Here is a 26,312-nt window from a genome sequence, read left to right as displayed (position 1 = left end):
ACTGCCTCTGCCTGGGTCTCTTTCTAGGTTTCTCCATCTTGGCTCTCTTATCTAGTTTTCCAACAGCTGCCTTTGTCTCCCGCTCCCGGGCCCCCCAGACCCCCTTCTCAGCCTTTCCTGCTCCCTCCTGCCTCATTCTCACTCTGTCTGTCACCCTTGGCAGGCTGGGCCTTGGCTCCATCTGTGGAACACTTACCCCCTCCCCTTGCCCTTGGTGGTGCTGATGGGGGGTCGGGCCCTGCGGAGCTAACAACCTTAGCTCTCTCCGTAATTGTCTGAGGAATGGTGAGAGATCTGAGACTCAGTAGCGCTGGGAAGGGAGATGGGAGGGCCCCCTCCCCACTGTCAGAGGTTTCTCAACCTTCTGGCTCCATCTTGCCTGTCTCTGAGAGGGCAGTGGCAAGTGGGTTGACAAATACCAGAGGGCCCCAAGAAGAGATGACGGGATGTGAGGCTGTTGGAGTGGGGCCCCACTTTGTATGTATACAAACTCCATTCTGGGAACCCAAATTTGGAGGACAAATGGAGGAAATCATCAATTCAACAAAGCGCATCAAAGCCTCCTCCTAGACAGGAGGGTCCTTCTTTGAGCTTCCCTTGCTCCCGTTTTCCTCCCCTCCCCCTCTAAGACTAGGGCTCGGAGCTCCCAAGGCTGCTGTTTGATCGCCTGCTCTCTGATCTGAATCTCCTACTGCTTCCTACAGGCCTTGAAGTCAAGGCCAAGGCTGCCTGGGGCTGGCCTTGCTAGCTGGCTTTGTGGGGGGAGGTGTTGGTAAAACAAATCCACTGTTCTCCTCCCTTCAGGGGCCCAGGTCAGCTCTTGCAGGTTGGGAATTGGTCAAAGAAACTTGGCCTCCAGGCCAGCCATGATGACCCACCCTGGTGCTCCACCACCCTCACCAGCTTTGGGTACGGGAGTCTGAGAGCTCCACGCTGACTGCCTGTTCTCTGTCATGTGTTCTCCCTGCCTGGGCCACAGGCAGTGTGCTGCATCCATCATTCATCTCACGTCAAACCTTTTACATAAAACTGATTTGTGGCTCCTGGCTGCCTCCTGATGGGGTTCATATGCCTTAGCATGGCATTCTAGGCCTATCCAGACCTACTGTTTTAGTGTTCTCGATGAGGCTGGGTTCCCCCTTTGATAAGATCCTGGCTGGATACAGAGAAGATGCCCAGGCTGGATTGGGTGAGGGAATCCAGATTGGGGCCTGAGCCTCCTTGCTCTCAGACACCCAGTGCTACCAGCTCTTCTCTTTCCTGCATGATCATCACACTTGCCTATTTCACAGCCCTTATTGTGCCAATCAAAGTGTCATGTATTCTTGGGAGTCTTTCTTCTCCCTGTCAGAGAAGCCCCCCCTCTTGTACCTCCAGTCTCTAGGGCCCATTGCATGCAGGTGGATACATGGGCATGTCTGTCATGGCTTGAGCATGGGGTGGCTGCATTAATCTGTTGAGCCCTGACAACTCCAAAAAAGAGCCAGATGCTGAGACTGCCAGACATGAGAGGTGTTAGAAACAGTGTCTTAGGAAATGTTCTGGGGTATTTGGAAGTGGGGAGACTATAGCTACCTCTATTACCCCTGTGGGGCTAAGAAGCATCAAGGAGGTGCTCTTCCTTCCCTCCTCTTCCAATTCTTTTTATTTTATTTTATTTTATTTTATTTTACTTTATTTTATTTTATTTTTTGAGGCAGGATCTCACTTCAGCCCAGGCTGACCTGGAACTCACTCTGTAGCTCCAGGTTAGCCTCAAACTCATGAACTCACAGCAGTCCTACTTCTGTTTCCCGAGTGCTGGAATTAAAGGCATGAGCCACCACTCCCAGCAGCATTTTGTTTTTCAAGGTAGGGTCTCTTTCAGACTGACCTGGAATTCATTATGTAGTCTCAACCTGGCCTCAAACTCATAGCTGTCTTCCTACCTCTGCCTCCCGAGTGCTGGGATTAAAGGCTTGACTCCCCTTTGCAATTCTTTTTTTTAAAAATATATATTTTATTAATTTAGTTGAGAAAGAGAAAGAGGCAGAGAGAGAGAGAAGGAGAGAATGGGCATGCCAGGACCTCCAGCCATTGCAAATGAACTCCAGATGCATGCACCACTTTGTGCATCTGGCTTACGGGAGTCCTGGACAACCAAACTGGGATCCTTTGGCTTTGCAGGCAAACACCTTAACTGCTAAGTCATCTCTCTAGCCCTCTCCTTTTCAATTCTGGAGTGCAGGGTTCCTTTCCTCTCTTTTCTTCCTTTCCTGAGCCTGTTCTTTGTATTTGCCAGCAGAAAGAGAATGAACACTTCAGGACCTCTTACCACTGCAAATGAACTCCAGGCGCTTGTGCCACTTAGTGCATCTGGCTTTATGTGGGTATTGGGGAATCGAACTCAGGCCATTTAGGCTTTGCGAGCAAGTGCATTTAACTGCTGAGCCATCTCTCCAGCCCTCCTGAACCTGTTCTGTGGGATGCAACCATCTCAGGCCCATTTCCTTCCTTCCTATCCCTCTTCCCTGGCCACCTGTCAACTAGGTAAAAACAGCAGCTAGGGATCAGTTATCTCTGAGAGCCACAGCAGTAATCCCAGCAGTAGCGTTCTTTATTACACAATGTACACATGCCTGTGTATGCACACAGCTGCGTGACACAGAGATTCATGCCCTACAGGTACATACACACAAGAAGGCACACAAGGGCTGGAGAGAGGGCTCAGTTGTTAAGAAGCTTGCCTGCAAAGCCTAATGACCTGGGTTCTATTTCCCAGGACCCATGTGAGCCAGATGCGCAAAGTGGCACATGTGTCTGGGGTTCGTTTGTGGTGGCTGGAGACCCTGGTGTGTCCATTCTCTCTCTATCTGCCTCTTTCATAGATAAATTTAGGGAACTGGAGAGATAGCTTAGCGGTTTGGTGCTTGTTTGTGAAGCCTGAGAACCCAGGTTTGATTTCCCCAGTACCCACATACGCCAGGTGCACAAGATGGCACATGTATCTGGAGTTCATTTGCAGTGGCTAGAGGCCCTGGCATGCCAGTTCTTCTCTGTCTGTCTGTCTGCCTCTTCCTCTCTTTCTTCCCCCTCTCTCTCCAATAAATAAATGAAATATTTCAAAAAGAAAAATTTAAAGGCACACAAGTCAGGCATGGTGGCACCATGCCTTTAATTGCAGCACTCGGAAGGCTGAGGTTGCTGTGAGTTTGAGGCCAGCCTAAGACTACGTAGTGAATTCCAGATCAGCCTTGGCTGGAGAGAGCCCTTACTTTGAAGCCCCCCTTAAAAAGGCACACAACACTTACACAGTAGTAGATTCTTGAGGAACACAGCTGGTGGGGAAGACCCAAACCAAGAACTGGGGAAGGAAGGGCAGCCTGCAGGCCCGGCCACTTTTCTCCCTCCCAGATGGAGGTGCATGTGGAAGGAGGAAGGGTGGGGAGGCTGGCCAGCGGGGGGTGGGGGACTGAGGGCATGGCCAGGAGCATGGGCTCCCCCAGATGTTAGTCACTAACGTCCATACGTCTGCTCTCTCTCTCGCCTTCCCCATTTTCCCTTCCCGTTGCCCCTGATCCCAGTGCCCCCCTCCCAGTGCATCTAAGGTGACCGCCAGCCGCCTTCAGCCTCCGGCCTGAGCGTGAGCTGAGCCCGGCCGGTCGTGCTGCGCCGAGCCACCGGCGCTGCCGGGAAGATGGTCGAGGCGCTGAGGTATGTGTGGCCTCTCCTGCTCTGCAGCCCGTGCCTGCTCATCCAGATCCCGGAGGAATGTGAGTAGCCCAAAGAGGCCTCGGCGCCTCCCTTCACCGCTGTGCTGGATCCCTCTTCCTCTTCTGCTTCCTCACCTTTCGCCCATGCTTGACCTTCAGCCCTTCTTTCTTGGGCATGGGGTGAGCAAGAGGTAATGCTGGGCACGCTAGAGAGGAAGTGTAGGAGGCATGGGCCAGTCAGCACCATGGACAGATGCTCTTCCAGCACCCTGGACAGCAGATAGCACCTTTAGTCAGCCCACCTCTTTTCACCCTACTCTCTCTGCTTCCATTCCCCATAAATGCACCCTAGGGATGTGGCACCCAGGAAAAAGAGCAGTCCCCAGCTCTCAGCTAACTTGTGCAGAGTTTTGCCCCTATTTCTAGATTAAATAATCCCAAACTGGGTCTTCCCAGTCTTGGGCCCTGGGTAGCCTTGTTGCTGAACTGGGACAGGAAAAGACACCTTGAAAACTCCATATTCTGCACTAATAGCCTTCACAATCCTTTTCTATGTGTAATTAATTACTTAGTAGCAGTGGGGAGAGGCTGAAACATGTGTTGTGATGCTTGGGGGGGGGGAGTCACAGGTAGGCGTGTGGGTCGAGTGTGGCTGTACGATTGTGGCCAAGCTTGTGAGTTGGTCAGATTGTGTATTTGTGTGTATGTCTGTGATGTGTAAGTTTTGTTTGAATAAGTGGCCATTTATACATTTTTAATCTTATTTAATTAATTATTTTTATTTTTCTTTATTTGAGAGAGGGAGAAATGGGGGCGGGAGAATGGGCGCATTAGGGCCTCCAGCCACTGCAAATGAATTCCAATGCATGTGCCCCTTTGTGCATCTAGGTCCTGGGGAATCAAACCTGGGCCCTTTGGCTTTGTAGGCAAACGCCTTAACCACTAAACTTTCTCCAGCCCTTTAGCCCTTTTCTTTCTTTTTTTTTTTTTTTTTGGTTTTTCAAGGTAGGGTTTCATTCTATCCCAGGCTGACTTGGAATTAACTGTGGAGTCTCAGGGTGGCCTCAAACTCACAGCAATGCTCCCACCTCTGCCTCCCCAGTGCTGGGATTAAAGGTGTGTGCTACCACGCCCAGCTCCCTTTCTTTGTTTTTTGAGGTAGGGTCTTGCTGTAGCCCAGGCTGACCTGGAATTCACTCTGTAGTCTCAGGGTGGCCTCAAACATATCATGCTCTTACCTCTGCCTCCTGAGTACTGGAGTGAAAGGTGTGTGCCATACACCTGGAAGATGGATTCTTATTTTTATTTTCTATATGGATGTTTGTGATTCAGTCTGATTTCTATATTGGTTAGGTTTGTGAAGGTTTAGAGGTGTTTGACAATAGCATTTGACAGTTGAAGGCGATGTGTATTGGTGGGTGGAGCTACTGTGATGAGGATTTCTCCTGAGTTTGAGCAACAATTGTAAACACGCTGTTTTAAGTGGCTGTCATCTTATGTGAGGGATCATTTAACAAAGGGTCATCTGTAAGAGCATTTGTGGATCTCGAGGTACTGAGCTCAAATCCCTGTCCACTCTGCCACTTTTGTTTCTGAATCTGGACATGGATATACGAGTTGGAGAGCGGGGGTGGCGGGGAGGCGGGAGGCTGTGCCATGTGACAGATGCTGAGAAGAGGAGGTTAGGGGAGGCACCTGATATCAGGGTGCAATAGATGTTTAGAAGAGGTAAAGAAGGGCTTAGTGGAACAAAAGATGGGGATGCCCCCTTAAACATGCACACAGTGGCCCCTACAGCCACACCCATAGGGATCATTCTCCACCACAGAAGCGTAGATACACAAGCAAGCTAGACACTTGTTCTAACCAGACACAGATGTGAAAGGATCAGGACACACCAACAGAAAGGCACACAGGAGGGGTTTTTACACCAAAAGGAATAGTGGTCTACACAGATACAAGGAGCTGGACAATACGACATTACATGCAAACACAAACATCCATTCATGTGCTCCAGCAAGACCCAGTGGTGTTCAGATACACAGTGAGACACTAGAAGAACATTCCAGCACATCCATACATGTGCCAGACCCCCCACATTGTTACACTCATAGAGATGCAGTGGTCTTCCTTCCTTCTCTGCCTCATCTCACTCGATTTTCAGGGTCTGCCTTCTGGTCTGAAATGCCAGGGCATTATGCTGGGCATCAGCCTGCCCTTCCGCCAGATGGACTGGGCCATCTTGCTCGGGTGTGTCTGCATGTGGTGGGGGCAGGGAGAATTTAGAGAAAGATGATAGGGAGGAAAAACAACTAGGCCAGAGACCACAGCAGCTCCAAAGCTGCCCTGGGCAGTGACCAGCCCTTGTTACTGACTCTGATAGACCCAGCAGGCAGCTGTGATGCCTCCCTGTTGAGATCTGCCCTCTATCTCTCCTTCCCTAGCCATAGCCGGCTCTTTTGTCCTTCTTGTTTCTTCCGCTAAGCTGATTCCCCCCACCCCATTCTGTCACTCTTGCTGTTGGGCTGTCTGCACTGGCCCCTCCCCAGCTCAATGCTCTCTACAGTGTCCCTAGGGAGCCTCTTCCTCTCTTCTGGGGACACTTCTTCTGCAGACAAAGCTTTCAGAGACAACCCACTTTTCCCAAGCTCTCCTTTCCCCTCTCTCCCTCCCTTTCTCCCTCCCTCCCTCCCTTCCAAGCCTCTGCTCCTGTTGAGTCCTGATGTTGGGCAGTTGCCCTGGTCTTTGCCCCAGGGAGCTCGGTGGCTGGTGGCTGGTGGTCTGGGAGGAAGGAAGCAGAGAGAAGGAGGGCTGACGCTGGCCCTGTGGGTTGTGGTGGCTCAGATGCAGCAGGGCCTTGGGGAGGACTTGGAGGAGGAGGGGTACCGGCCTCTGAAGGCTGGGCCTGGGTAATTGAAAACACTGAGCTGCGCTAATTGGATTAGGAGGGAAGTGGGCTGGAGCAGGGGAGGGCGCCTGGGATGCCTGGCTGTCTGCCTCCCAGCCTTCCAAGGCATTCTGGGAGTGGTAGAGGCCAGTTCTGCATGCACTGCCTGGCCTTACCAGGGTCTGCTAGGACACTCATTAAAGACCAGAGTTTTTCTTCCCTTAACCCACAAGCCCTGTAACTCCGCTGGAGCCCTACTCCCTGGGTATTGCTTTACCCAGGGATGCTGTCCCGCCCCCTGGGCTGGAGCTGCTACCACCATACCCTCCTCCCGGGTTCCCTTCCCCATGACAGCACTCCAGCTCGCTTCTTCCCTGCCATCAGGCCCTATTGGGGCTGCTCTCAGAACCTCTCTCCTTTTTCTCCCTTGCTGTCGGATTCTCAGATGAAGGACACCATGGTAAGTTGAAGGAGGGGTGGGGATGTGTAGTATAAGGCGAAGGATAGAGGGAGGAGGGCTCAACCTGACCAGCACACCCCTCTCCTGCACACTTGAGGTGCACTCTCCCTCCCTTGGTGCCTTAGTGGGTCTGGCTGAGGGCTGTTCTGGTTCTTGGGGCCCTGTCCTGTCATTTTAATTCTGGGGTTCTTCTCTGCTGGGATTTTTGTCATTCTCAGCTTCTATTGCTGTCCTCTCCAGTGTCCCCTCTCCTTGCCAGGGGCTTGACCTTTGTAGTTCTTATGCCTTTATGTTTTGTTGCCCCCCCCATTTATTTGGGTAACTACTTATTTTTTTTTTCTTTTTAAGATATTTTATTTACTTACTTGAGATAGAGAGCGAGAGGCATAAAGAAAGAGAGAGAGAGAGGGAAAGATACATAGAATGGGTATGCCAGCGCCTCCATCCACTGCAAATGAACTCCACACATATGTGCCACCTTGTGCATCTGGCTTACTTGGGTACTGGGTTTTTTAACCTCAGTCCTTAGGCTTTGCAGGCAAGTGTGTTAACCACTAAACCATCTCTCTAGCCATGTCTCTGGTTTGTACAAATAATAAATATAAAGGTAACTTAATTAAGCCAATCAGCAGAGCTGGCATGATGTTATATCCACTCAGCTAAGCTGACGTATGTAATGCTGCCTCTACTTTGTTGGTGAGGAATTGTCTTTTCTTTTTTTTTAAATTTTTATTAACATTTTCCAAGATTATAAAAAAAAAATCCCATGGTAATTCCCTCCCTCCCCCCCCCCGACACTTTCCCCTTTGATCATTTCTTTCTTTTTTTTCTCAATTTTTATTAACAGTTTCCATGATTATAAAAAGTATCCCATGGTAATACCCTCCGTCCCCCACCCCACTTTCCCCTTTGAAATTCCATTCTCCATCTTATCCCCTCCCCATCTCAATCAGTCTCTCTTTTATTTTGATGTCATGATCTTTTCCTCCTCTTATGATGGTCTTGTGTAGGTAGTGTCAGGAACTATGAGTTGGGTAACTACTTATTAATATTAGGAAATTGACAATTTTTTATTTATTTAGACAATTTCATACATGCATATTGCCCCTCTCTTTTGTTTTCTTCCTTTTCACATTTTTATTTATTTATTTATTTATTTATTTATTTGTAAGCAGAGAGAGACAGGCAGACAGAGAATTGGTGCACTGGGCCTCTAGACACTGAAAATGAACTCCAGATGCATGTGCCACGTCATGCATCTGACTTTACATGGGTACTGGAAAATCAAACCACTTAGCCATCTTTCTAGTCCTTTTTTATTTTTTATTTTACTTTTTTTTGAGCTAATGTCTTGCTCTAGTTTAGGCTGAGATTAAAAGCATGTGCCACCATGTCCTTCTCTTTACAATTCTTTTTTGTTGTTTTTTTTTCAAGGTAGGGTCTCACCGTGGTCCAGGCTGACCTGGAATTAACTATGTAGTCTCAGGGTGGCCTCGAACTCACAGCGATCCTCCTACCTCTGCCTCCCGAGTGCTGGGATTAAAGGCGTATGCCACCACTACTGCCTTTTTTTTTTTTTCTTCTAGGTAGGGTCTCACTCTAGCCTAGGCTGACCTAGAATTCACTACGTAGTCTCAGGGTGGCCTTGAACTCAAGACACTCCTCCAACCTTTGCCTCCCAAGTGCTGGGATTAAAGGTGTGTGCCACCATGCCTGGCTCTGGCTTTTAAAAAATATATTTTATTTATTTATTTGCTAGAGAAGGGGTGTGCCAGGGCCTCTAGCCACTGCAAATGAATTCCAGATGCGTGCACCCCCTTGTGCATCTGGCTAACGTGGGTCCTGAGGAATTGAACCTGGGTCCTTTAGCTTTGCAGGCAAACACCTTAACTGCCAAGCCATCCCTCTAGTTTTTTTGCTTGTTTGTTTTTTGAAGCAGAGTTTCATTGGAGCCTAGACTGACCTTGAACTACTCTGTAGCCCAGGCTGACTTCAAACACAGTGATCCTCCTACCTCAGCCTCTCAAGTGCTGGGATTAAAGGCAATGTACCACTGTGTCTGGCTCTTTGCAATCCTTTTTTTTTTTTTTTTTTTTTTTTTTTGGTTTTTCAAGGTAGGGTCTCACTCTATCCCAGGCTGACCTGGAATTCACTGTGTAGTCTCAGGGTGGCCTTGAACTCATGGCAATCCTCCTACCTCTGCCTCCCGAGTGTTGGGAGTAAAGGTGTGCACCACCATGCCCGGATTTTTATTTTTTTTGAGGTAGGGTCTCACTCTATCTTAGGCTGACCTGGAATTCATTCTGTAGTCTCAGGGTGGCCTTGAACTCATGGCAATCCTCCTACTTCTGCCTCCCGAGTGCTGGGATTAAAGGGCGTGCGCCACCATGCCCAGCACAATTTTTTTTTTTTTTTAATATTTCATTTGGGCTGGAGAGATGGCCTAGCTCTTAAGGCGAAGCCTAAGGAATCATGTTCAATTCTCCAGATCCCACGTAAGCCAGATGCACAAAGGTGAGGCAAACACAAGGTTGCACATGCCCACTAGGTGGCACAAACATATGGAGTTTGATTTCAGTGGCTGAGGCCCTGGCACACCAATTTTCTCTCTCTCTCTCTGTAAAAACGAAAAAAAAATCATTTATTTGAGAGAAAGAGAGAGGGAGAATGGGCATGCCAGGACCTCTAGTCACTGCAGTTGAACTCTAAACACACGTGCCACTTTGTGTATCTGGCTTACTTAGGTCCTGGGGAATCAAACCTGGATCCTTAAGTTTCACAGGCATATACCTTAACCACAAAACCATCTCTCCAGCCCGCTTTGCAATTTTTGTTGCTATCTTCTCTGTCTCTTTCTACACTTATTCATGTGGCCCTTTCTGACTCCTAGTGTCTTACAGGCTTCCTTCCCCTTGTCCTCTCCTCCAATGGCCATGAGGCCCCTAAGGGTCCCGCTTCTCTCACAGTAGGGCAGGGGTTGAAGCTGGGATGCCATCCAGACATCATTTTCCTCACTGATTTCCTTATCCTGTTCCCAGTGCTGGAGCCGCCTGTCATCACAGAACAGTCTTCTGTGCGTCTAGTTGTCTTTCCCACAGATGACATCAGCCTCAAATGTGAGGCCAGAGGCAAACCCCAAGTTGAGTGAGTAACGTCCACCTTCTGTGCCTCTGTCACTGGCTGCCAACCTAGGCTTTCAGCCCTCAGCACCTCTCTGGGCCCCCAAACCCCGCTCATGTTCCCGAGTGTCTACCTGTTCCTGGCGCATCCCCTGTGGCTCCCTGCCTTCATGTGCCCTGGCCCCCGGCCTGTCCTGGGAGCCCCCATACTCTGAGCTGTGCTCTGCCCACAGGTTCCGCTGGACAAAGGACGGCATCCACTTCAGGCCCAAGGAAGAAGAGGGTGTTGTGGTACATGAGGCGCCCCACTCTGGCTCTTTCACCATCGCAGGCAACAATAGCTTCGCGCAGAGGTTCCAGGGCATCTATCGCTGCTTTGCCAGCAATAAGCTGGGCACTGCCATGTCCCATGAGATCCAGCTCGTAGCCGAGGGTGCGAGGCATTGCTGGGTCCGGGGAGGGACTGGGATACCTGAGAGGGTGGCCCTCAGAGACCGGGAGCTGAGTAGGGTTCTAGGCTGGCAGCTGCTGCCCACTGCAGCTGCCCTCATTGCCACTTCCTGTCTTCTAGGAGTCTCCACTTGTCATTTCCCCCTCCTTCCTTCACCCTTTCTCAGTGTCTACTTTGGGATTGTTGCTGGGGTCTGGGGACCAGCCAAAGGGGTGGGGGTGACTGCCCCGAGGCTTTGACCTGCCCTCTGCCTCGCTGTGTCTGTCTGCATCATTTTCTGCCTCAGTTCTCCCTCCACTGTTCACAGGTCATCTTGGCCATTTACCTGGCACCTCTTCCCTCTCTGTTGCCTTCTCAGTCTCTCCTGTCTTCCACGCCCCGCCCACCCCTCTGACTGGCCTTCTCCATCTCTCTTCTCACTCTAGAGCCCTGTGTTTATCCGTGTCACCCTTTCCCTGAGGTTTTCCCTCTGCATTCCATCCTCCCTGAGTTTTCTGCCTCCCAAGCATTCTCCTCTCCCCTCCTACCACCTCCAGTTACCTTGGGAACCGTTGCCATGGTTTCCGTGTCAAGATGATGGAAGGGTCCGTGACTCCCTGCATCCCTCTACAGCTCCCCTCCCCCATCTCCGCACCTCAGCTTTCCCCCCACTCTTCCTTGTCCGCTCCTCAGGGTGGGTGGGAGAGCTGAGAATCGTGGAGGCTTAACCCTTCATGGCCACTTGGCCTCCTGCTTCCCTTCCGCTTGCCGTGGGGTGAACTTCACCTGGCCTTTTCACCCCCTCGTCCCTCCCCAGGACAGCTGTCCCTCCTCCTTCCTTCTATCTTGGATGAGTGCTAGCCTCCCTGTCCCTTCTAGGTGCCCCCAAGTGGCCGAAGGAGACAGTGAAACCCGTGGAGGTGGAGGAAGGAGAGTCGGTGGTCCTGCCGTGCAATCCCCCTCCTAGCGCAGCCCCTCTTCGGATCTACTGGATGAACAGCAGTGGGTGCTGGGAAGGACTGCTGCCCGGGCCTGGGGTACTGGGGGCTCTGTCCAGACAGGGGCGCTGACCTCCACCTCTGTGCCCCCTCTGCAGAGATTTTGCACATCAAACAGGATGAGCGGGTGACCATGGGCCAGAATGGCAATCTGTACTTTGCCAACGTGCTCACCACAGACAACCACTCGGACTACATCTGCAACGCGCACTTCCCAGGCACCCGGACCATCATTCAGAAGGAGCCCATTGACCTCCGGGTCAAGGCCAGTGAGTCCCAAAAGCTTTGACCACCCCCTCCTCCTCCAGCCTCCCCTTCAGGCCTAGCCCACCACTAAAGGTTCACGGCGCCCCGGGCTTCCTTACAGCGTGGCTGTCGCCTCCACACTGCTGAGGCCCCTTTGCAGAGGCTGAGAACAGGGGAGATGGGCATGCTTTCTTCTCGTCTTTTGGCTTTTTATTCTTCAAAGTTTAGAGGGACTTGATTAGATCAAAGGAGGCAAGCAGCGGCCTACGGGCTCATTGGACTATCCAGGGTCCCCTAAGTCTCGTGATGCAACCACTCACTCGCTCCCTTCTTCCTGGTAGCCAACAGCATGATTGACAGGAAACCACGCCTGCTCTTCCCTGCCAACTCCAGCAGTCACCTGGTGGCCCTGCAGGGGCGGACGTTGATCCTAGAATGCATTGCTGAGGGCTTGTGAGTCTGGGCACCTGGGGTAAGAGAGGGCTGGGGCTAGGTGGCCTTGTCCCCTCTCACCTTTCATCTCCTTCCTTGTCCTCCGTGTACCATGGCCCTGGGCAGCCCCACACCCACCATCAAGTGGCTCCACCCCAGTGACCCCATGCCAGGAGACCGTGTCACCTACCAGAACCACAACAAGACCCTGCAGCTCCTGAATGTGGGAGAGGAGGATGATGGCGAGTATACTTGCCTGGCAGAGAACTCACTGGGCAGTGCCCGACATGCCTACTATGTCACCGTGGAGGGTATGAGCCTCTCCCTGGCACGCCTTCCCCTAGCTTCTTCAGGCTCCACAGAATGGCCTCTGGGGTTGGTGGCCTGCAGTGTCCACTGTTAGGGAGGAGGGCAGGGCCTGTTCCACTTTGGGCTCAGGGTGGTTCTCTTGTGCTCAGCTGCCCCGTACTGGCTCCAGAAGCCTCAGAGCCGTTTGTATGGACCAGGAGAGACAGCTCGCCTCGACTGCCAAGTCCAGGGCCGCCCTCAACCAGAAGTCACCTGGAGAATCAACGGGATGTCAATGGAGAGTGAGCTGGGCCTTGGCAGGGGTGGGCGTGGCATACGGGGAGCCTGGGGGAATGTGGAGGGGAGGAAGATGAAGGTAAGGAGGGGTCTCAGTGCAGCTCAGTGCTCTGGCCTTGGCCTCCCGGGCCCTTCCTCTCGCCCGTACAGATGTGACCATGGACCAGAAGTACCGGATTGAGCAAGGCTCTCTGATCCTAAGCAACTTGCAACCCAGCGACACGATGGTGACACAGTGTGAGGCCCGCAACCGGCACGGGCTCCTGCTGGCTAATGCCTACATCTATGTTGTCCGTGAGTGCCAGCCAGCAAGCCGTGTCGGCCTGTCCACCCCCTTTGCTCCCTCCCTTCCTCCTACCCTTGCCTCATAACCCCCAGTCTGTCGCTGCAGCCCACCAGCATGACTCCACCAACAGCTGGTGGGTCCACAGCCTACCCGGCCTTCCTCGCTCTTGTTAAGACCTTTACTCCTGTCTCTCCAATTCCCCACAACAGCCGGGAGGTAGACAGAAGGAAGGGCAGAGTCTTGTTAGTGGGTCTGAGCAGAGCTACACCCTGAACAAGATGCAGCCCATGCCAATCTGATGGCTCCTATGCCAGAGACTCGGGAAGACTAAGGGCTGCTCCTTGGGCCTCAAATAATCGGTAACATGTGGATGGCTGGAGCCCACCCAGCGCCGAGGGGACTGTGCAGCAACGGCACAGAAGGAGAGCCCAGAGCCCGGAAGCCAGTGTGCTGGGGAGTCACTCTCACCCTTGGGGCTCCTAGTCCTGCCCTGTCTTCTGAGACTGCTCTTCTTTCAGAGCTGCCAGCCACGATCCTGACGGGAAACAATCAGACATACATGGCAGTTGAGGGCAGCACTGCCTACCTACTGTGCAAGGCCTTTGGAGCCCCTGTGCCCACTGTCCAGTGGTGAGTGCCCCATTCTGATGGAGACATCCACGCCGACTTCTGGTGTGGGGAGCCCAGGAGGGCAGCGAGCCAAGGCCAGTGGGTCTGAGCCTGGCCCCCTACTCCATCTAGGCTGGATGAAGAAGGGACAACGGTACTTCAGGACGAACGCTTCTTTCCCTATGCCAATGGGACCCTGGGCATCCGAGACCTCCAGGCTAATGACACTGGACGCTATTTCTGCCAGGCTGCCAATGACCAGAACAATGTGACCATTGTGGCCAACCTACAGGTTAAAGGTCAGACAGTGCACCCACATGACAGGCATATCCTCTGGGATGGAGGGTCATAGTCGATGGAGGATATCAGAATGACCCTCCTTCCCCTTCCTGATCCTCAGAAGCTACCCAGATCACACAGGGGCCCCGGAGCGCGATCGAGAAGAAAGGCTCACGAGTGACATTCACGTGCCAGGCTTCCTTCGATCCTTCTTTGCAGGCCAGCATCACCTGGCGTGGGGATGGGCGAGACCTCCAGGAACTTGGGGACAATGACAAGTGAGGGCCCAGCCACAAACTGATCTAGGTGGAGGTGGGGGAAGAGTGAGAAAAGCTTGCAGTCTAGACCTCCTAGCCTTCTCTGTACAGGGGCTTCTATTGTGGGGGTGTGGTCCAGGGGGCCATGGTGGAACAGAGATGTGGAAGGGGGCGTAGGGGCTGGGGAGGAGAGGATTGTAGCATGTCGGTTGCAAGCCAAGGGTTCTACATGGCCCCTCCCTAGGTACTTCATAGAGGCTGGGCGCCTGGTCATCCAGAGTCTGGACTACAGTGACCAGGGCAACTACAGCTGTGTGGCCAGCACTGAGCTGGACGAGGTGGAGAGCAGGGCACAGCTCTTAGTGGTGGGTAAGTCTTAGGGTCATGTTGGGCATGTGCCCTGGGTGTACAATGGGTGTCTGCCTCCAGGCCCAGGACTCCAGGTTCCTGTTGCTGGACCTTTTTAAGTTGAGTGGCGTGCTGGCTCTCAAAGAGGCCTGAGGATTTATTCTCCATGGTCCTCAGGGAGCCCTGGGCCCGTGCGTCAGCTGAAGCTGTCTGATTACCACCTGCTGAAGCAGAGCCAAGTGCACCTGTCTTGGAACCCTGCCGAAGACCACAACTCTCCCATTGAGAGTAAGCGATCTGAATAGGACATCCCCTGCCTGCCCTTGCTCTTCCTGGGGTCCTCCCTCCTGGGGTGACAGCTACAGGACTACCTGCATTATTGGGGAACATTCTTGATTTCTAGAGGTTCATGGGTCCTCATGCTGGTTGCCTCATTGCTGGTTCATTTCTTGGCAGAGTATGACATTGAATTTGAAGACAAGGAAATGGCTCCTGAGAAATGGCACAGCCTGGGCAAGGTGCCAGGGAACCAGACCTCTACCACCCTCAAGCTGTCACCCTACATCCACTACACCTTCAGAGTCACTGCCATCAACAAATACGGCCCTGGGGAGCCCAGCCCAGGCTCTGAGACTGTGGTCACACCGGAGGCGGGTGAGCCAGGGCAGCACCTCTCCCGGGCCATCTGGAAGGGGTGGCAGGCTCTAAAGGGAAGGAAGGTTCTGGTGAGGTGCTGCTGTTTGCAGAGTTCCTGAGCAGTGAGGTATGCTAGCATGCTGGCTTAGGGCTTCAGGGAATATAATGGGCAATTTATTCCTTGTCCCCACTGCAGCGCTGACATTAACACATTCCTTTCCAGCCCCAGAGAAGAACCCTGTGGATGTGAAAGGGGAAGGCAATGAAACCAACAATATGGTCATCACATGGAAGGTGAGGATCCTTGCCTAAATTTGTGCCCTGGACATGAGGCCTGGACCCAGCCATTTGGTCTTGGACTGTGCTAAGGAGCAAGTCAATGCCTGGGGGATATCTGAGGTGGGGGGGGGTACAGAAAGTGGGGGCTCTTGGCCAATGAGTTTCTTATCTGTTGACCTCCTCTAGCCTCTCCAGTGGATGGATTGGAATGCCCCTCAGGTTCAGTACCGTGTGCAGTGGCGCCCACAGGGCACACAGGGCATCTGGAAGGAACAGACCGTGAGCGACCCCTTCTTGGTGGTGTCCAACACGTCCACTTTTGTGCCTTATGAGATCAAAGTCCAGGCAGTCAACAGCCAGGGCAAGGGCCCGGAGCCCCAGGTCACCATTGGCTACTCAGGGGAGGACTGTGAGTATGGAACCGGGTCTGCCCACACTCCGGGCGGAGCCCTGCATGGCCTGCCCTCCATCACCATTGCCAGCCCCCACCTCGCAGTCCTTCAGGCTGCAGTTCCTGTAAATACCATGATGCACTTCTGGACATCGTGACATGTTGCTGTAGTCAGCAGCCAGTATTCCCATTAAATATCATACATGTCTCTGACAGTGTTTCCTCCCTCCTCCCCAGGGATCTAGTCCAGGCTGAGTGTCCCTCAGAAAATCCCAACACCAGGGTGCTCCAGAGACACAAACTTTTTGAGCGAAAACACAACACCCTAAGTGGGAAATGCTACACATGATCTCTTGTGACGACAGATCAGTGACGACACAGGCTCATGAAAAATATTGTGGCATGGAGTTGGTGTAGTGGCTCATACCTGGCTCAACACTTGGGAGGCTGAGGCAGGAGGATCAGCAATTGAAGCTCTGCCTGGGCCACATTATGTTTTTCTGGGATAGTCTAGAATGCAGAGTGAGAGTATCTTAGAACAAAACCAATGCGTACATGTGTGTGTGTAAAATTACCTTCACACTCTATGTCCATAGGTATATATGAACCATAAATAGGTACCATGGATGTGTTTCTGTGGTAGAGCGCTTGATTACATGCGTAAGACCCTGGGTTCTATTCCCAACATCATGAAAAAAAAAATGTATTTAGGAAGCCGGGCGTGGTGGCACACGCCTTTAATCCTAGTACTCTGGAGGCAGAGGTAGGAGGATCGCCGTGAGTTAGAGACCACCCTGAGAATTCCAGAGTGAATTCAGGTCAGCCTGAACTAGAGTGAAACCCTACCTCAAAAAAAACCTGAAAACAAACAAACAAACAAACAAACAAAAAAAGAATTTGTATTTAGACTTGGAGCTCATCCCCAAGATAGCTCATTGTGTATATGCAAATACTTCAGAATCCAAAATCCAAAGCGCTTTTGCTCCCAGCCTGTCAGGTTTCCTTGACTCTGAGACAGCACCAGGTGTTGACTTTGAACCCCCGGCCAAAGATTTTTCTGGTTTCTCTATGTACATTACTGCTTTCTCCATGGAGAGCCCATGAGATCATACAGACACCCTGCTCCTCGTGGGGAAGGGCTCTGGGTGGGCCTCTTGGCTCTCTCCAAGTTTCTGGCTCTTTCCAGATCCTGAGACAAGCCCTGAGTTGGAAGGCATCAAGATCCTGAACTCAAGCACCGTGCTGGTCAAGTGGTGGCCTGTGAACTTGGCCCAGGTCAAAGGCCACCTCCGAGGATACAATGTAAGGGCTCAGTTTCTGGGCAAGGAGGCCTGCAGAGGGAGGTGACAGACTTGAGGGTGGGACACTGTCATCTGTCAGCAGCTCTTCTGGAAGTCCTTGGTCCCTTAGACCCTTACGAGGTTTCCTGTGTACCTGTGCAGGTGACATACTGGTGGGAAGGCAGTCAGAGGAAACACAACAAGAGGCATGTCCATAAAAACCACGTGGTGGTGCCTGCAAATGCCACCAGTGCCATCCTCAGTGGCCTGCGGCCCTACAGCTCTTACCATCTGGAGGTGCAGGCCTTTAATGGGCGGGGACTGGGGCCAGCCAGTGAGTTCACCTTCAGCACCCCAGAAGGAGGTGAGTCTGGCACCCCATACCTCCATCCCCTGCCCCTCGTCCTTGAACCCAGGTGAGGACCTGCTGTTCCTTTGTGCCCCACAGTGCCTGGCCACCCCGAGGCATTGCACCTGGAATGCCAGTCAGACACCAGCCTGTTGCTGCACTGGCAGCCCCCACTCAGCCACAACGGCGTACTCACGGGCTACGTGCTTTCCTACCATCCCTGTGCGTACAGTGCGCCTGACTCGGCTGGGGGGCCGGGGGGGGGGGGGTCGCTGGCTGGCAGCCAAAGCCAACCTGTCGCTGATCTCCATAGTGGACGCGGGAGGCAAGGAGCAGCTGTCCTTCGACCTTCCAGACCCAGAGCTTCGGACTCACAACCTGACCAACCTCAATCCGGGTCTACAGTACCGCTTCCAGCTTCAGGCCACCACAAAGGAGGGCCCTGGGGAGGCCATTGTGCGAGAAGGAGGCACCATGGCCTTGTCTGGTGAGCTGGAGCAGGGGCTTCTGGGGTACTGATCTTCCGCCCAGAGCTGAGGGGTTGAGGGGCCCCTGAATAACAGCTTACAGCCTCCACTCCTGCATCCCACAGGGACCCCGGATTTTGGCAATATCTCAGCCACAGCAGGTGAAAACTACAGTGTCATCTCCTGGGTTCCCCAGGAGGGCCAGTGCAATTTCAGGTTCCACATCTTGTTCAAAGCCCAGCCAGGTGAGTACGGAGGGATCCCTGGAGCGGGGGTTCAGGGCTCTGGGCCCCCGAGGGGCCTCTGGCCCTCTTGCTAAGCCTTTGAGTCACCACGTGTCTTTTTTTTTTTTTATTTTTATTTGAGAGCGACAGACACAGAGAGAAAGACAGATAGAGGGAGAGAGAGAGAATGGGCGCGCCAGGGCTTCCAGCCTCTGCAAACGAGCTCCAGATGCGTGCGCCCCCTTGTGCATCTGGCTAACGTGGGACCTGGGGAATCGAGCCTCGAACCAGGGTCCTTAGGCTTCACAGGCAAGCGCTTAACTGCTAAGCCATCTCCCCAGCCCACCACGTGTCTTTCTTGCAGAAGGGAAGGTGAGCCCGGACCTTCAGCCTCAGTACGTCAGCTACAATCAGAGCTCCTACACACAGTGGGACCTGCAGCCCGACACGCAGTATGAGATCCACCTGATGAAGGAGAAGGTGCTCCTGCGCCAGATGGCTGTGAGGACCAATGGCACCGGTGAGGCCCTGGGGGACTCCCACTGCTTTCAAGGGGCCGTGGGAGCTGCTGCCCGTCCCTTTCATGTATCCTCTAGCAGCCACACCCTGCTTCATAGCTCTTCCAACCTCCCGGAAGCCGGGTGCCCTTCAGCCGTGTGCAAGTTCCTATGCTTTTTTTTTAAAAATTTTTTTTGTTCATTTTTTATTTATTTATTTGAGAGTGACAGACACAGGGAGAAAGACAGATAGAGGGAGAGAGAGAGAATGGGCGCGCCAGGGCTTCCAGCCTCTGCAAACGAACTCCAGATGCGTGCGCCCCCTTGTGCATCTGGCTAACGTGGGACCCGGGGAACTGAGCCTCGAACCGGGGTCCTTAGGCTTCACAGGCAAGTGCTTAACCGCTAAGCCATCTCTCCAGCCCCCTATGCTTTTTTGTTGTTGTTGTTGTTCGAGGCAGGGTCTCCCTCTAGCTCAGGCTGACCTGGAATTCACTATGGAGTCTCAGGGTGGCCTTGAACTCACGGTGATCCTCCTACCTCTGCCTCCTGAGTGCTGGGATTAAAGGTGTGCACCACCATGCCCGGCTTTTCCTGTTCATTTTTTTTTTCTTTTAAATATTTTAGTTACTTATTTGAGAGAGAGGCACATAGAGAGAATGGGCATGCCAGGGCCGCAGGTCACTGCAAACGAACTCCAGACACATGCGCCAGCCTTATGTAGGCTTATTTGGGTCCTGGGAATTCAAACCCGGGTCCTTAGCGTTTGCAGGCTAAGCTGTCTTTTCAGTCCTTCCTATGCTTTTTACAGAGGGTCCCGCCTTCTTTCCTCCTTCCCACTTTCCCCTGTGCTGTGGTGCCACCTGGCCCCAGAGGGCCCCTTGGAGCTCCAAGTGAGGCCTGAACCCCAGACCCTGACTTGAGGGGTGTGATTTGGGCCCAGGTGTGTGGGCACGTGTCTTGGCCACAGAGCTCACTGCAGGGCCTGGGCTCTGTCTCCTTCCCACTGTGTGCACCCAGGTGCCGTGAGAATCTCTTCCTCCAGGAGCTTTGCCTCCGAGGGCTGGTTCATTGCCTTTGTCAGTGCCGTCATTGTCTTGTTGCTCATTCTGCTCATCCTCTGCTTCATCAAGCGCAGCAAGGGCGGCAAGTACTCAGGTGACCCTGGAACCCAGGCGCAGGCTCAGGGAGGGGAGAAGGGAATCACCTGTCCCCTTGCCCCAAGGGCCCAAGCTTGTCAGTGGCAGTGCCAGCAGCGTGGGCATGGGGGAGCGAGCCAGAGGCAGGGGTGCTTTCTCCCAGGCCAGGGGTGTGGAGGTCAGCCATTGGCATCTGGGTCCCTGTAAGCTGAGTGGTCATCCCGAAGGCATCCTGCCTTCTAAGTACTGCCAAGACACAGTGCCAGGGACTTGCAGCACAGAGGGACCCGGAGTCTGGGGTCAGTCTGGGCAGGAGAGGAAGGTGACTTCCTGTGTGTGTCTGCTCTGCAGTGAAGGACAAGGAGGACACCCAGGTGGACTCTGAGGCCCGGCCCATGAAAGATGAGACCTTCGGCGAGTACAGGTGAGCGGGGACAGGAAAACGCGCTGGTGCCATCTCTGCTTGACCTTCACCTCTGATACTCTCTCTCTCTCCTCTGTGCTGCCGGATGACTTCAGGTCTCTGGAGAGGTAAGGTGGGAGAGTGGGGAGGCGCTGTCAGAGCCCGGTGACAGGGACCCACCCCAGTGATTGTCCCTTGGAGGCTTTCCTGGCCCAGCCCCCTGGCCTCGTAGCTCCCATTTTGGGGAGAAGCCAGTAGGTCCACCTAACACCCCAGCTACTGGGCTGCCTGTCTACCTTCTAGATGCCCTGAGAAGCCCATCAGTGGGAGGAGGCACGGTGGCATCAAGGATGAGACCCTGGAGTTACCTGCCAATCAGGGCAAATGGAAGACTGTTGGGGACCTGCTAGTGTCTCCTTCAGGGGTGTCCTGCTGGGCTCCTTAGCACTTCACTTAACACCCCATCCTCCACCCTTCCAGTGACAATGAGGAGAAAGCCTTTGGTAGCAGCCAGCCATCTCTCAATGGTGACATCAAGCCCCTGGGCAGTGATGACAGCTTGGCAGATTACGGGGGCAGTGTGGACGTCCAGTTCAACGAAGATGGTTCCTTCATCGGTCAGTACAGCGGCAAGAAAGAGAAGGAGGCAGCAGGAGGCAATGACAGCTCAGGGGCCACCTCTCCCATCAACCCTGCGGTCGCTCTGGAGTAGTGAGGGCCAGCCAGGTGAGGCTGGCCGAGCTTGGCCCAAAGGCCAGAGGTGCAGGAGAGCCAGTGGCCGAGACACCCAGCCCAATGCCTGTGCTGTGCCGCTGACCTTGGGATCGGGGCCCCTCCCTCTCTCAGCAGCCCGTGGGAGGCTTGAATGGAGCAGAGGAGAGGAACTACTGCCTCGAGTCCCCCTCTTACTACCCGGTCCCCACTTTATTGCCAAAATCCAGCTGCATCCCTTCCTGGGCACATGTTGCTTTGTCCCAGCACGGGGCGGTTCACCCACACATCAGGGACCTTCAGGTGCTGCCTTACCGACCTGTTTGGGCAGAAAGGCTGTGGTTTGGGAGAGAGGACAAAAGAGGTGGCCTCCAAAGTGTCTCTGAGATGCTGTCCTTCTCGCTCACCTTCTGGAGACAGGCGTGGTGGGGTCTCCTCAGGATCAGGCTTGGCATCTCTTCCTCTTCTAGCCACTCCCTGGCTAGCCTGACTGGGGACAGAACTCTGCCCCCGCCATCTGCTTCCTCTTCTTTTCCATTTCTGCTCCAATCAAGACAGGGATCTGAGCAGGCTGGCAGGGGAGGCCATCTGGAGAGCCCAGAGTACCTGCCCCCCCCAATAGCACGCTGAGTCCACACACTCCCGCTGCCACCCCACCTTTCAGGAGCTCCACACACATGCTGCCTTCGGTACCCACCAGACAACATCTAAGTGGCCTCTGTCACTGCCGGGGGCAGGCACACCTCCTATACTGCTCCCCGGCCAGGCTTCTCCCGCTGTCATCAAACCTTAGGACCCCTTAGCAGCCCTGCCTGAGCCCAGTTCTCGTCTTCAGCCCTGTCCCGTCCCCCATCTTGGGAATGTAAATACACCGTGACTTTGAAAGTTTGTCCCCTTGCCCTTTCCCCATATGCCACTAGTGTGTAGGCAGATGTCTGAGTCTCTAGGTGGTTTCTCGTTTTTATAGCAGTTAGCTTTGATGATCCCATACCAGGAAAAATAAAAACCGACAAAAAAGACAAAAAAAGGAAGGATTGGTTCTCCCGGTACTGTTGTGTGCTTCCCTGTATGCCTTTGCTTGGTCTGTTGAGCCCGCTCCAAAACACAAAAGTATATATATATATGTACATAATATCAGAACTATAACAGGCAAATAAAGACCTGGAAAGGAAGAGGACCTTTTCGTCATTTTACCGAGCGAGCACTTTACTGCTCCTCTCCTGTCCTGTGCTGTGCTCAGCCCCCCCCCCCCCCAGCCCTGATCCTGGTCCTTCCTGGAACCCAGGTGTCTCTCCACACTGTCTGGACACCCTCTGCCTGGAGCCTCTTTAAGACCAAGTTTTGTTTCTCATCTCATTTGGGTGCCAAATTTCCAAAGGGTATGAACACAGGGCCAGAGTGTGGCCTAGTCCCCCAAAGTCCGAGCTACCTTGATCTGTAGCTCATTGACCTGTACCTGGGAGCCTCTTCCCTATCCAACAGATCACAGTCACCAAGCCACTAGGTGACCTTGAGCGCCTGCCTCAGCCTCCAGAGCACTGGGATTTCATGTGTTTCCCACTATTCCTGGTTTAAAAGAAAAAAGGAAAAAAAAAAAAAAAGGGCTCACCAGAGCCTCTAGCCACTGCAAATGAACTCCAGACACATTCCACCATGTCCATCTGGCTTATGTGGGTACTGGGGGGTTGAACCTGGGTCCTTAGGCTTCACAGGCAAGCACCTTAACCGCTAAGCCATCTCTCCAGCCCTGTACTCAGTTTTGTTTCCTCTTTAACTGAGCCAGTGGAAGGCATCACAAGAAATCATCTTGCCTATTGTTGTAGCCCAACCCCAGGCTCCTCACCTAGGCACCAGCCACCCTCCACACCCCATGACGCACTGGAGCATTTCTCTCCTGCCAGGTCTCTCCTTTGCTTTCCTGCCGTTCTCATTTTCCTGTCTCCATTGCCTCAGCCTGCCGCAGCAGACAAACCTGCTATAACAGTTTCTGTTGCCAGATACACTCCTAACCCTCCACTTTCCTGCTTCCCCTCCTGCTGCCCTCTCTGCTGCCATGTACAACAGACCCCGCAGGCTGACTAATGCTGTCCCCCCTACTCCATGTTGCTTTTCCATAACGTCTTTTGGCTTGGGCACATGGCAGCTCACCTGAGGATCCAGTTCCCAGCCTCCTTTGCACCTGGGTGGGGCTGCACAGGTGATAAGTGGAATGGGGTGGGAAGGTAGGGCAACTGCGGGACGCGCTCTTATGGAATCTGAACACAAAAGTGCTGGGTCAGGCCAGAAGGAGCTGCTGGAAATGCTAAATGGCAACGCCACACCTCTATTTAGAGACCTTCCGGACCTGGGCTGCTTCCTTGTATCTTGAACAACTTAACAAAAATTTTTTTTAATTTTTTATTTATTTATTTGAGAGCGACAGACAGAGAGAAAGACAGATAGAGGGAGAGAGAGAGAATGGGCGCGCCAGGGCTTCCAGCCTCTGCAAACGAACTCCAGACGCGTGCGCCCCCTTGTGCATCTGGCTAACGTGGGACCTGGGGAACCGAGCCTCGAACCGGGGTCCTTAGGCTTCACAGGCAAGCGCTTAACCGCTAAGCCATCTCTCCAGCCCACGACTTAACAAATTTTTTATTGTTCATCCTGGGTACTGAACCCAGGGCCTTGCACTTATTAGGCAAGCATTCTGCCATTGAATTCCCAACTCCTGTCCTGTTTTGTTTGTTTTTGCAGTACTGGGGATGGAACCTCGGGACTTGGGCATGTTCAGCAAGGCCTCTGCCGCCCAGCGACAGCCCCCAGCCTTACACACTTTAACTTTAAGGCCAATCCTTCTTTGAAAAAGTGTCTCAGATAGGCCAAGCTGGCCTCGAACTCGCTGTGTAGCTGGAGAATTTGGAACTGATCCTCCTGCCTCCACCTCCCAAGTGTTGAGTTCCCACGCAGACACCACCATGCCTGATCTGTGAAGTGCTGGGGACGGGACCCAGGGCTTCCTACATGCTAAGGAAGCACTCTGCCAACTGAGCTTGTCCCCAGCGCTTTTAGAGCAATTTCAGCTTTACAGAAAACTTGAGGTGAAAGTAGAGGGTGCCTATCTGAACCCTTGCTTCAACTCCACAAATGACCCTGTTAGGGTTGGAGAGATGGCTTAGTGGTAAAGAGCTTGCCTGTGAAGCCTAAAGACCCCGGTTTGAGACTCGATTCCCCAGGACCCACGTAATCCAGATGCACAAGGTGGTGCGTGTATTTGGAGTTCGTTTGCAGTGGCTGGAGGCCCTGGCGAGCCCATTCTCTCTTTCTCTCTCTCTCTGCTTCTTTCTGTCTCTTTCAAATAAAACAAAATTTTTTTAAAAAAAATTGACCGTTACACCCATCTTATATAGGTTGCAATCAGTGAACCAGTATTGAGCTTCTCTTGTCCATAGTTGACAAGTTGATCTCTCCAGGCCACATTTTTTTTTCAAGGTAGGGCCTCGCTGTAGCCCAGGCTGACTTGGAATTCACTATGTAGTCTCAGGTTGGCCTCAAAATCACAGCAGTCCTCTTACCTTGGCTTCCTGAGTGATGGGATTAAAGGCAAGTGCCACCACAATGGGCAGCTAGAGTGAGACCCTACCTCCATAAACCAAAAATAAATAAATAAATTGGAGGCTGGAGATATGGCTTAGCAGTTAAGGCATTTGCCTGCAAAGCCAAAGGACCCAGATTCGATTCCCCAGGACCCATATTAGCCAGATGCACAAGGGGGCGCATGCATCTGGAGTTTGTTTACACTGGCTGGAGGCCTTGGCGCACCCATTCTCTCTCTCTTTCTCCATCAAATAAACAAATACAAAATATTAAAAAAATATTTGTAGTGATGGAAAAAAATGTTTGTAGTTATTTATTAAGGAGAGAGAATGGGTATGCCCAGGTCCCTTGCTGATGTTCCACCTTATAAATCCCGATTTACATGGGTACTGGGGAATTGAACCCAAGCTGACAGGCTTTGCAAGAAAGCACCTATAACCACTTAGCCATCTTCCCAGCCCCCCCCCACTCCCCACACATACTTTTTGAGACAGGTCTTTTGTAGCCCAGGCTGGTTTTAAACTCACTGTGTAGCCAGGGTTAGTTTTGAACTCGTGGTCCTCGTACACTCCTCCTGTCCTCCCAGATGCTGGGATGACAAGTATGTGCCACTAAACCCACCATCCACTGAACACATTCTTATTGAGGAATACCATGCATAAACTCAAGTACATTCCTGAGGGTTATTATCTGTATGTCTGCCCAGGTAACCACCACTTGTTTAAACTACAGGACATTTGATTAAAAAAAAATTTTTTTTTGAGGTAGGGTCTCACTCTGGCCCAGGCTAACCTGGAACTTAATATGTAGTCTCAGGGTGGCTTTGAACTCTTGGCAATCCTCCTACTTCTGCCTCCTGAGTGCCGGGATTAAAGGCATACGCCACTACACCCAGCTTTAGGACTTTTGAGAAGTCCTTGTTCCTCCCTCAAGGCAGCCCCTGCTGCACACTGCCTATGGTATCATCTGCTTCCAGCATGTTCACCAGTAGGACTATGATGTTCAGCCCTTTCATGTCTCCTTCCTTTTCTCGTCATGTCTATGAAAACCATCCATGTCACTGTCTCTCACATGGCTGAACAGCAGTCCTTCAAATTCCATATTGAATGGGGTTTGTTTGCAAATAGGGTCTCCTGTAGCTCAGGTTGACTTCCAATGTTCTATGTAGCTAAAAAGAATAATCTTGAACTTCTAATCTTCCTGCCTCCACCTCTTGAACGCTAGGATTACAGGCATGCAGCACCACTCCCAATTCAGTGAGGTGCTGGGAACCACAAAGGCGCACAAGGCAAGCACTGCGCCAACAGCTACACCCCAGCCACGTGTGTGTGGTGTGGGTAGATGCATGCACCTCATGCACATACGTCATGTGTGGAAATCAGAGGAAGATGTGGGGTGTCCTTCTCAATTGCTCTTCCACCTATTTCCTTAAGACAAGGTCTCTTGTTGACCCTGGAACTTGCCTTTTATTTTATTTTATTTTATTTTATTTATTTGACAGAGGAAGGGGGAGAGAGAGAAAATGGTTGTGCCAGGGCCTCCAGCCACTGCAAACGAACTCCAGACGCATGTGCCCCCTTGCACATCTGGCTAATGTTAGTCCTGGGGAATTGAACCTGGGTCCTTTGGCTTTGCAGGCTAAGCCATCCCTCCAGCCCGAACTTGGCTTTTTTGGCCTATTCTATGTAGTAATTCCCCATTGATTCTCCTGCCTTCAGCCCTCCATCCCCACCCC

At 52.5% G+C, this 26,312-nt stretch overlaps 1 protein-coding gene across 4 annotated transcripts; it reads left to right on the top strand.

Annotated features, from left to right (window-relative positions):
* The first annotated feature begins 3,590 nt into the window (after positions 1-3,590).
* On the top strand, positions 3,591-22,176 carry L1cam (L1 cell adhesion molecule). Of its 4 annotated transcripts, XM_004672086.2 has the most exons (28): positions 3,592-3,752; positions 7,025-7,039; positions 10,078-10,183; positions 10,392-10,591; positions 11,468-11,590; positions 11,685-11,855; positions 12,174-12,285; positions 12,391-12,575; positions 12,723-12,854; positions 13,000-13,143; positions 13,654-13,765; positions 13,877-14,043; positions 14,145-14,301; positions 14,525-14,649; positions 14,806-14,916; positions 15,085-15,282; positions 15,488-15,558; positions 15,730-15,952; positions 17,121-17,236; positions 17,377-17,578; positions 17,663-17,785; positions 17,877-18,050; positions 18,156-18,275; positions 18,619-18,774; positions 19,772-19,909; positions 20,242-20,314; positions 20,410-20,421; positions 20,774-22,176. In XM_004672086.2, exons 1-28 carry the CDS (start codon positions 3,677-3,679, stop codon positions 21,003-21,005), a joined length of 3,774 nt encoding a protein of 1,257 aa, XP_004672143.2. In that variant the 5' UTR covers positions 3,592-3,676; the 3' UTR covers positions 21,006-22,176. The 4 variants fall into 4 exon arrangements, with proteins under 4 accessions (XP_004672145.2, XP_004672143.2, XP_044996641.1 ...); XM_045140706.1 differs by lacking the exon at positions 7,025-7,039; XM_004672087.2 differs by lacking the exon at positions 20,410-20,421.
* The last annotated feature ends 4,136 nt before the right edge of the window (positions 22,177-26,312 follow it).

The sequence above is a fragment of the Jaculus jaculus genome, chromosome X (genome assembly GCF_020740685.1).
Source record: "Jaculus jaculus isolate mJacJac1 chromosome X, mJacJac1.mat.Y.cur, whole genome shotgun sequence".
Lineage (NCBI taxonomy): Eukaryota > Metazoa > Chordata > Mammalia > Rodentia > Dipodidae > Jaculus > Jaculus jaculus.
This window is presented reverse-complemented; position numbering and strand designations above follow the sequence as displayed.

What these genes read in the sequence shown, in the direction of transcription:
- L1cam (XM_004672086.2), top strand. Translation starts at nt 3,677, where the DNA reads ATGGTCGAGGCGCTGAGGTATGTGTGGCCTCTCCTGCTCTGCAGCCCG. An exon ending in CCACAACTCTCCCATTGAGA is followed by an intron (nt 14,917 to 15,084) that starts GTAAGCGATCTG and finishes ATTTCTTGGCAG; the next exon opens with AGTATGACATTGAATTTGAA. An exon ending in TGTGAGGACCAATGGCACCG is followed by an intron (nt 18,775 to 19,771) that starts GTGAGGCCCTGG and finishes GTGTGCACCCAG; the next exon opens with GTGCCGTGAGAATCTCTTCC.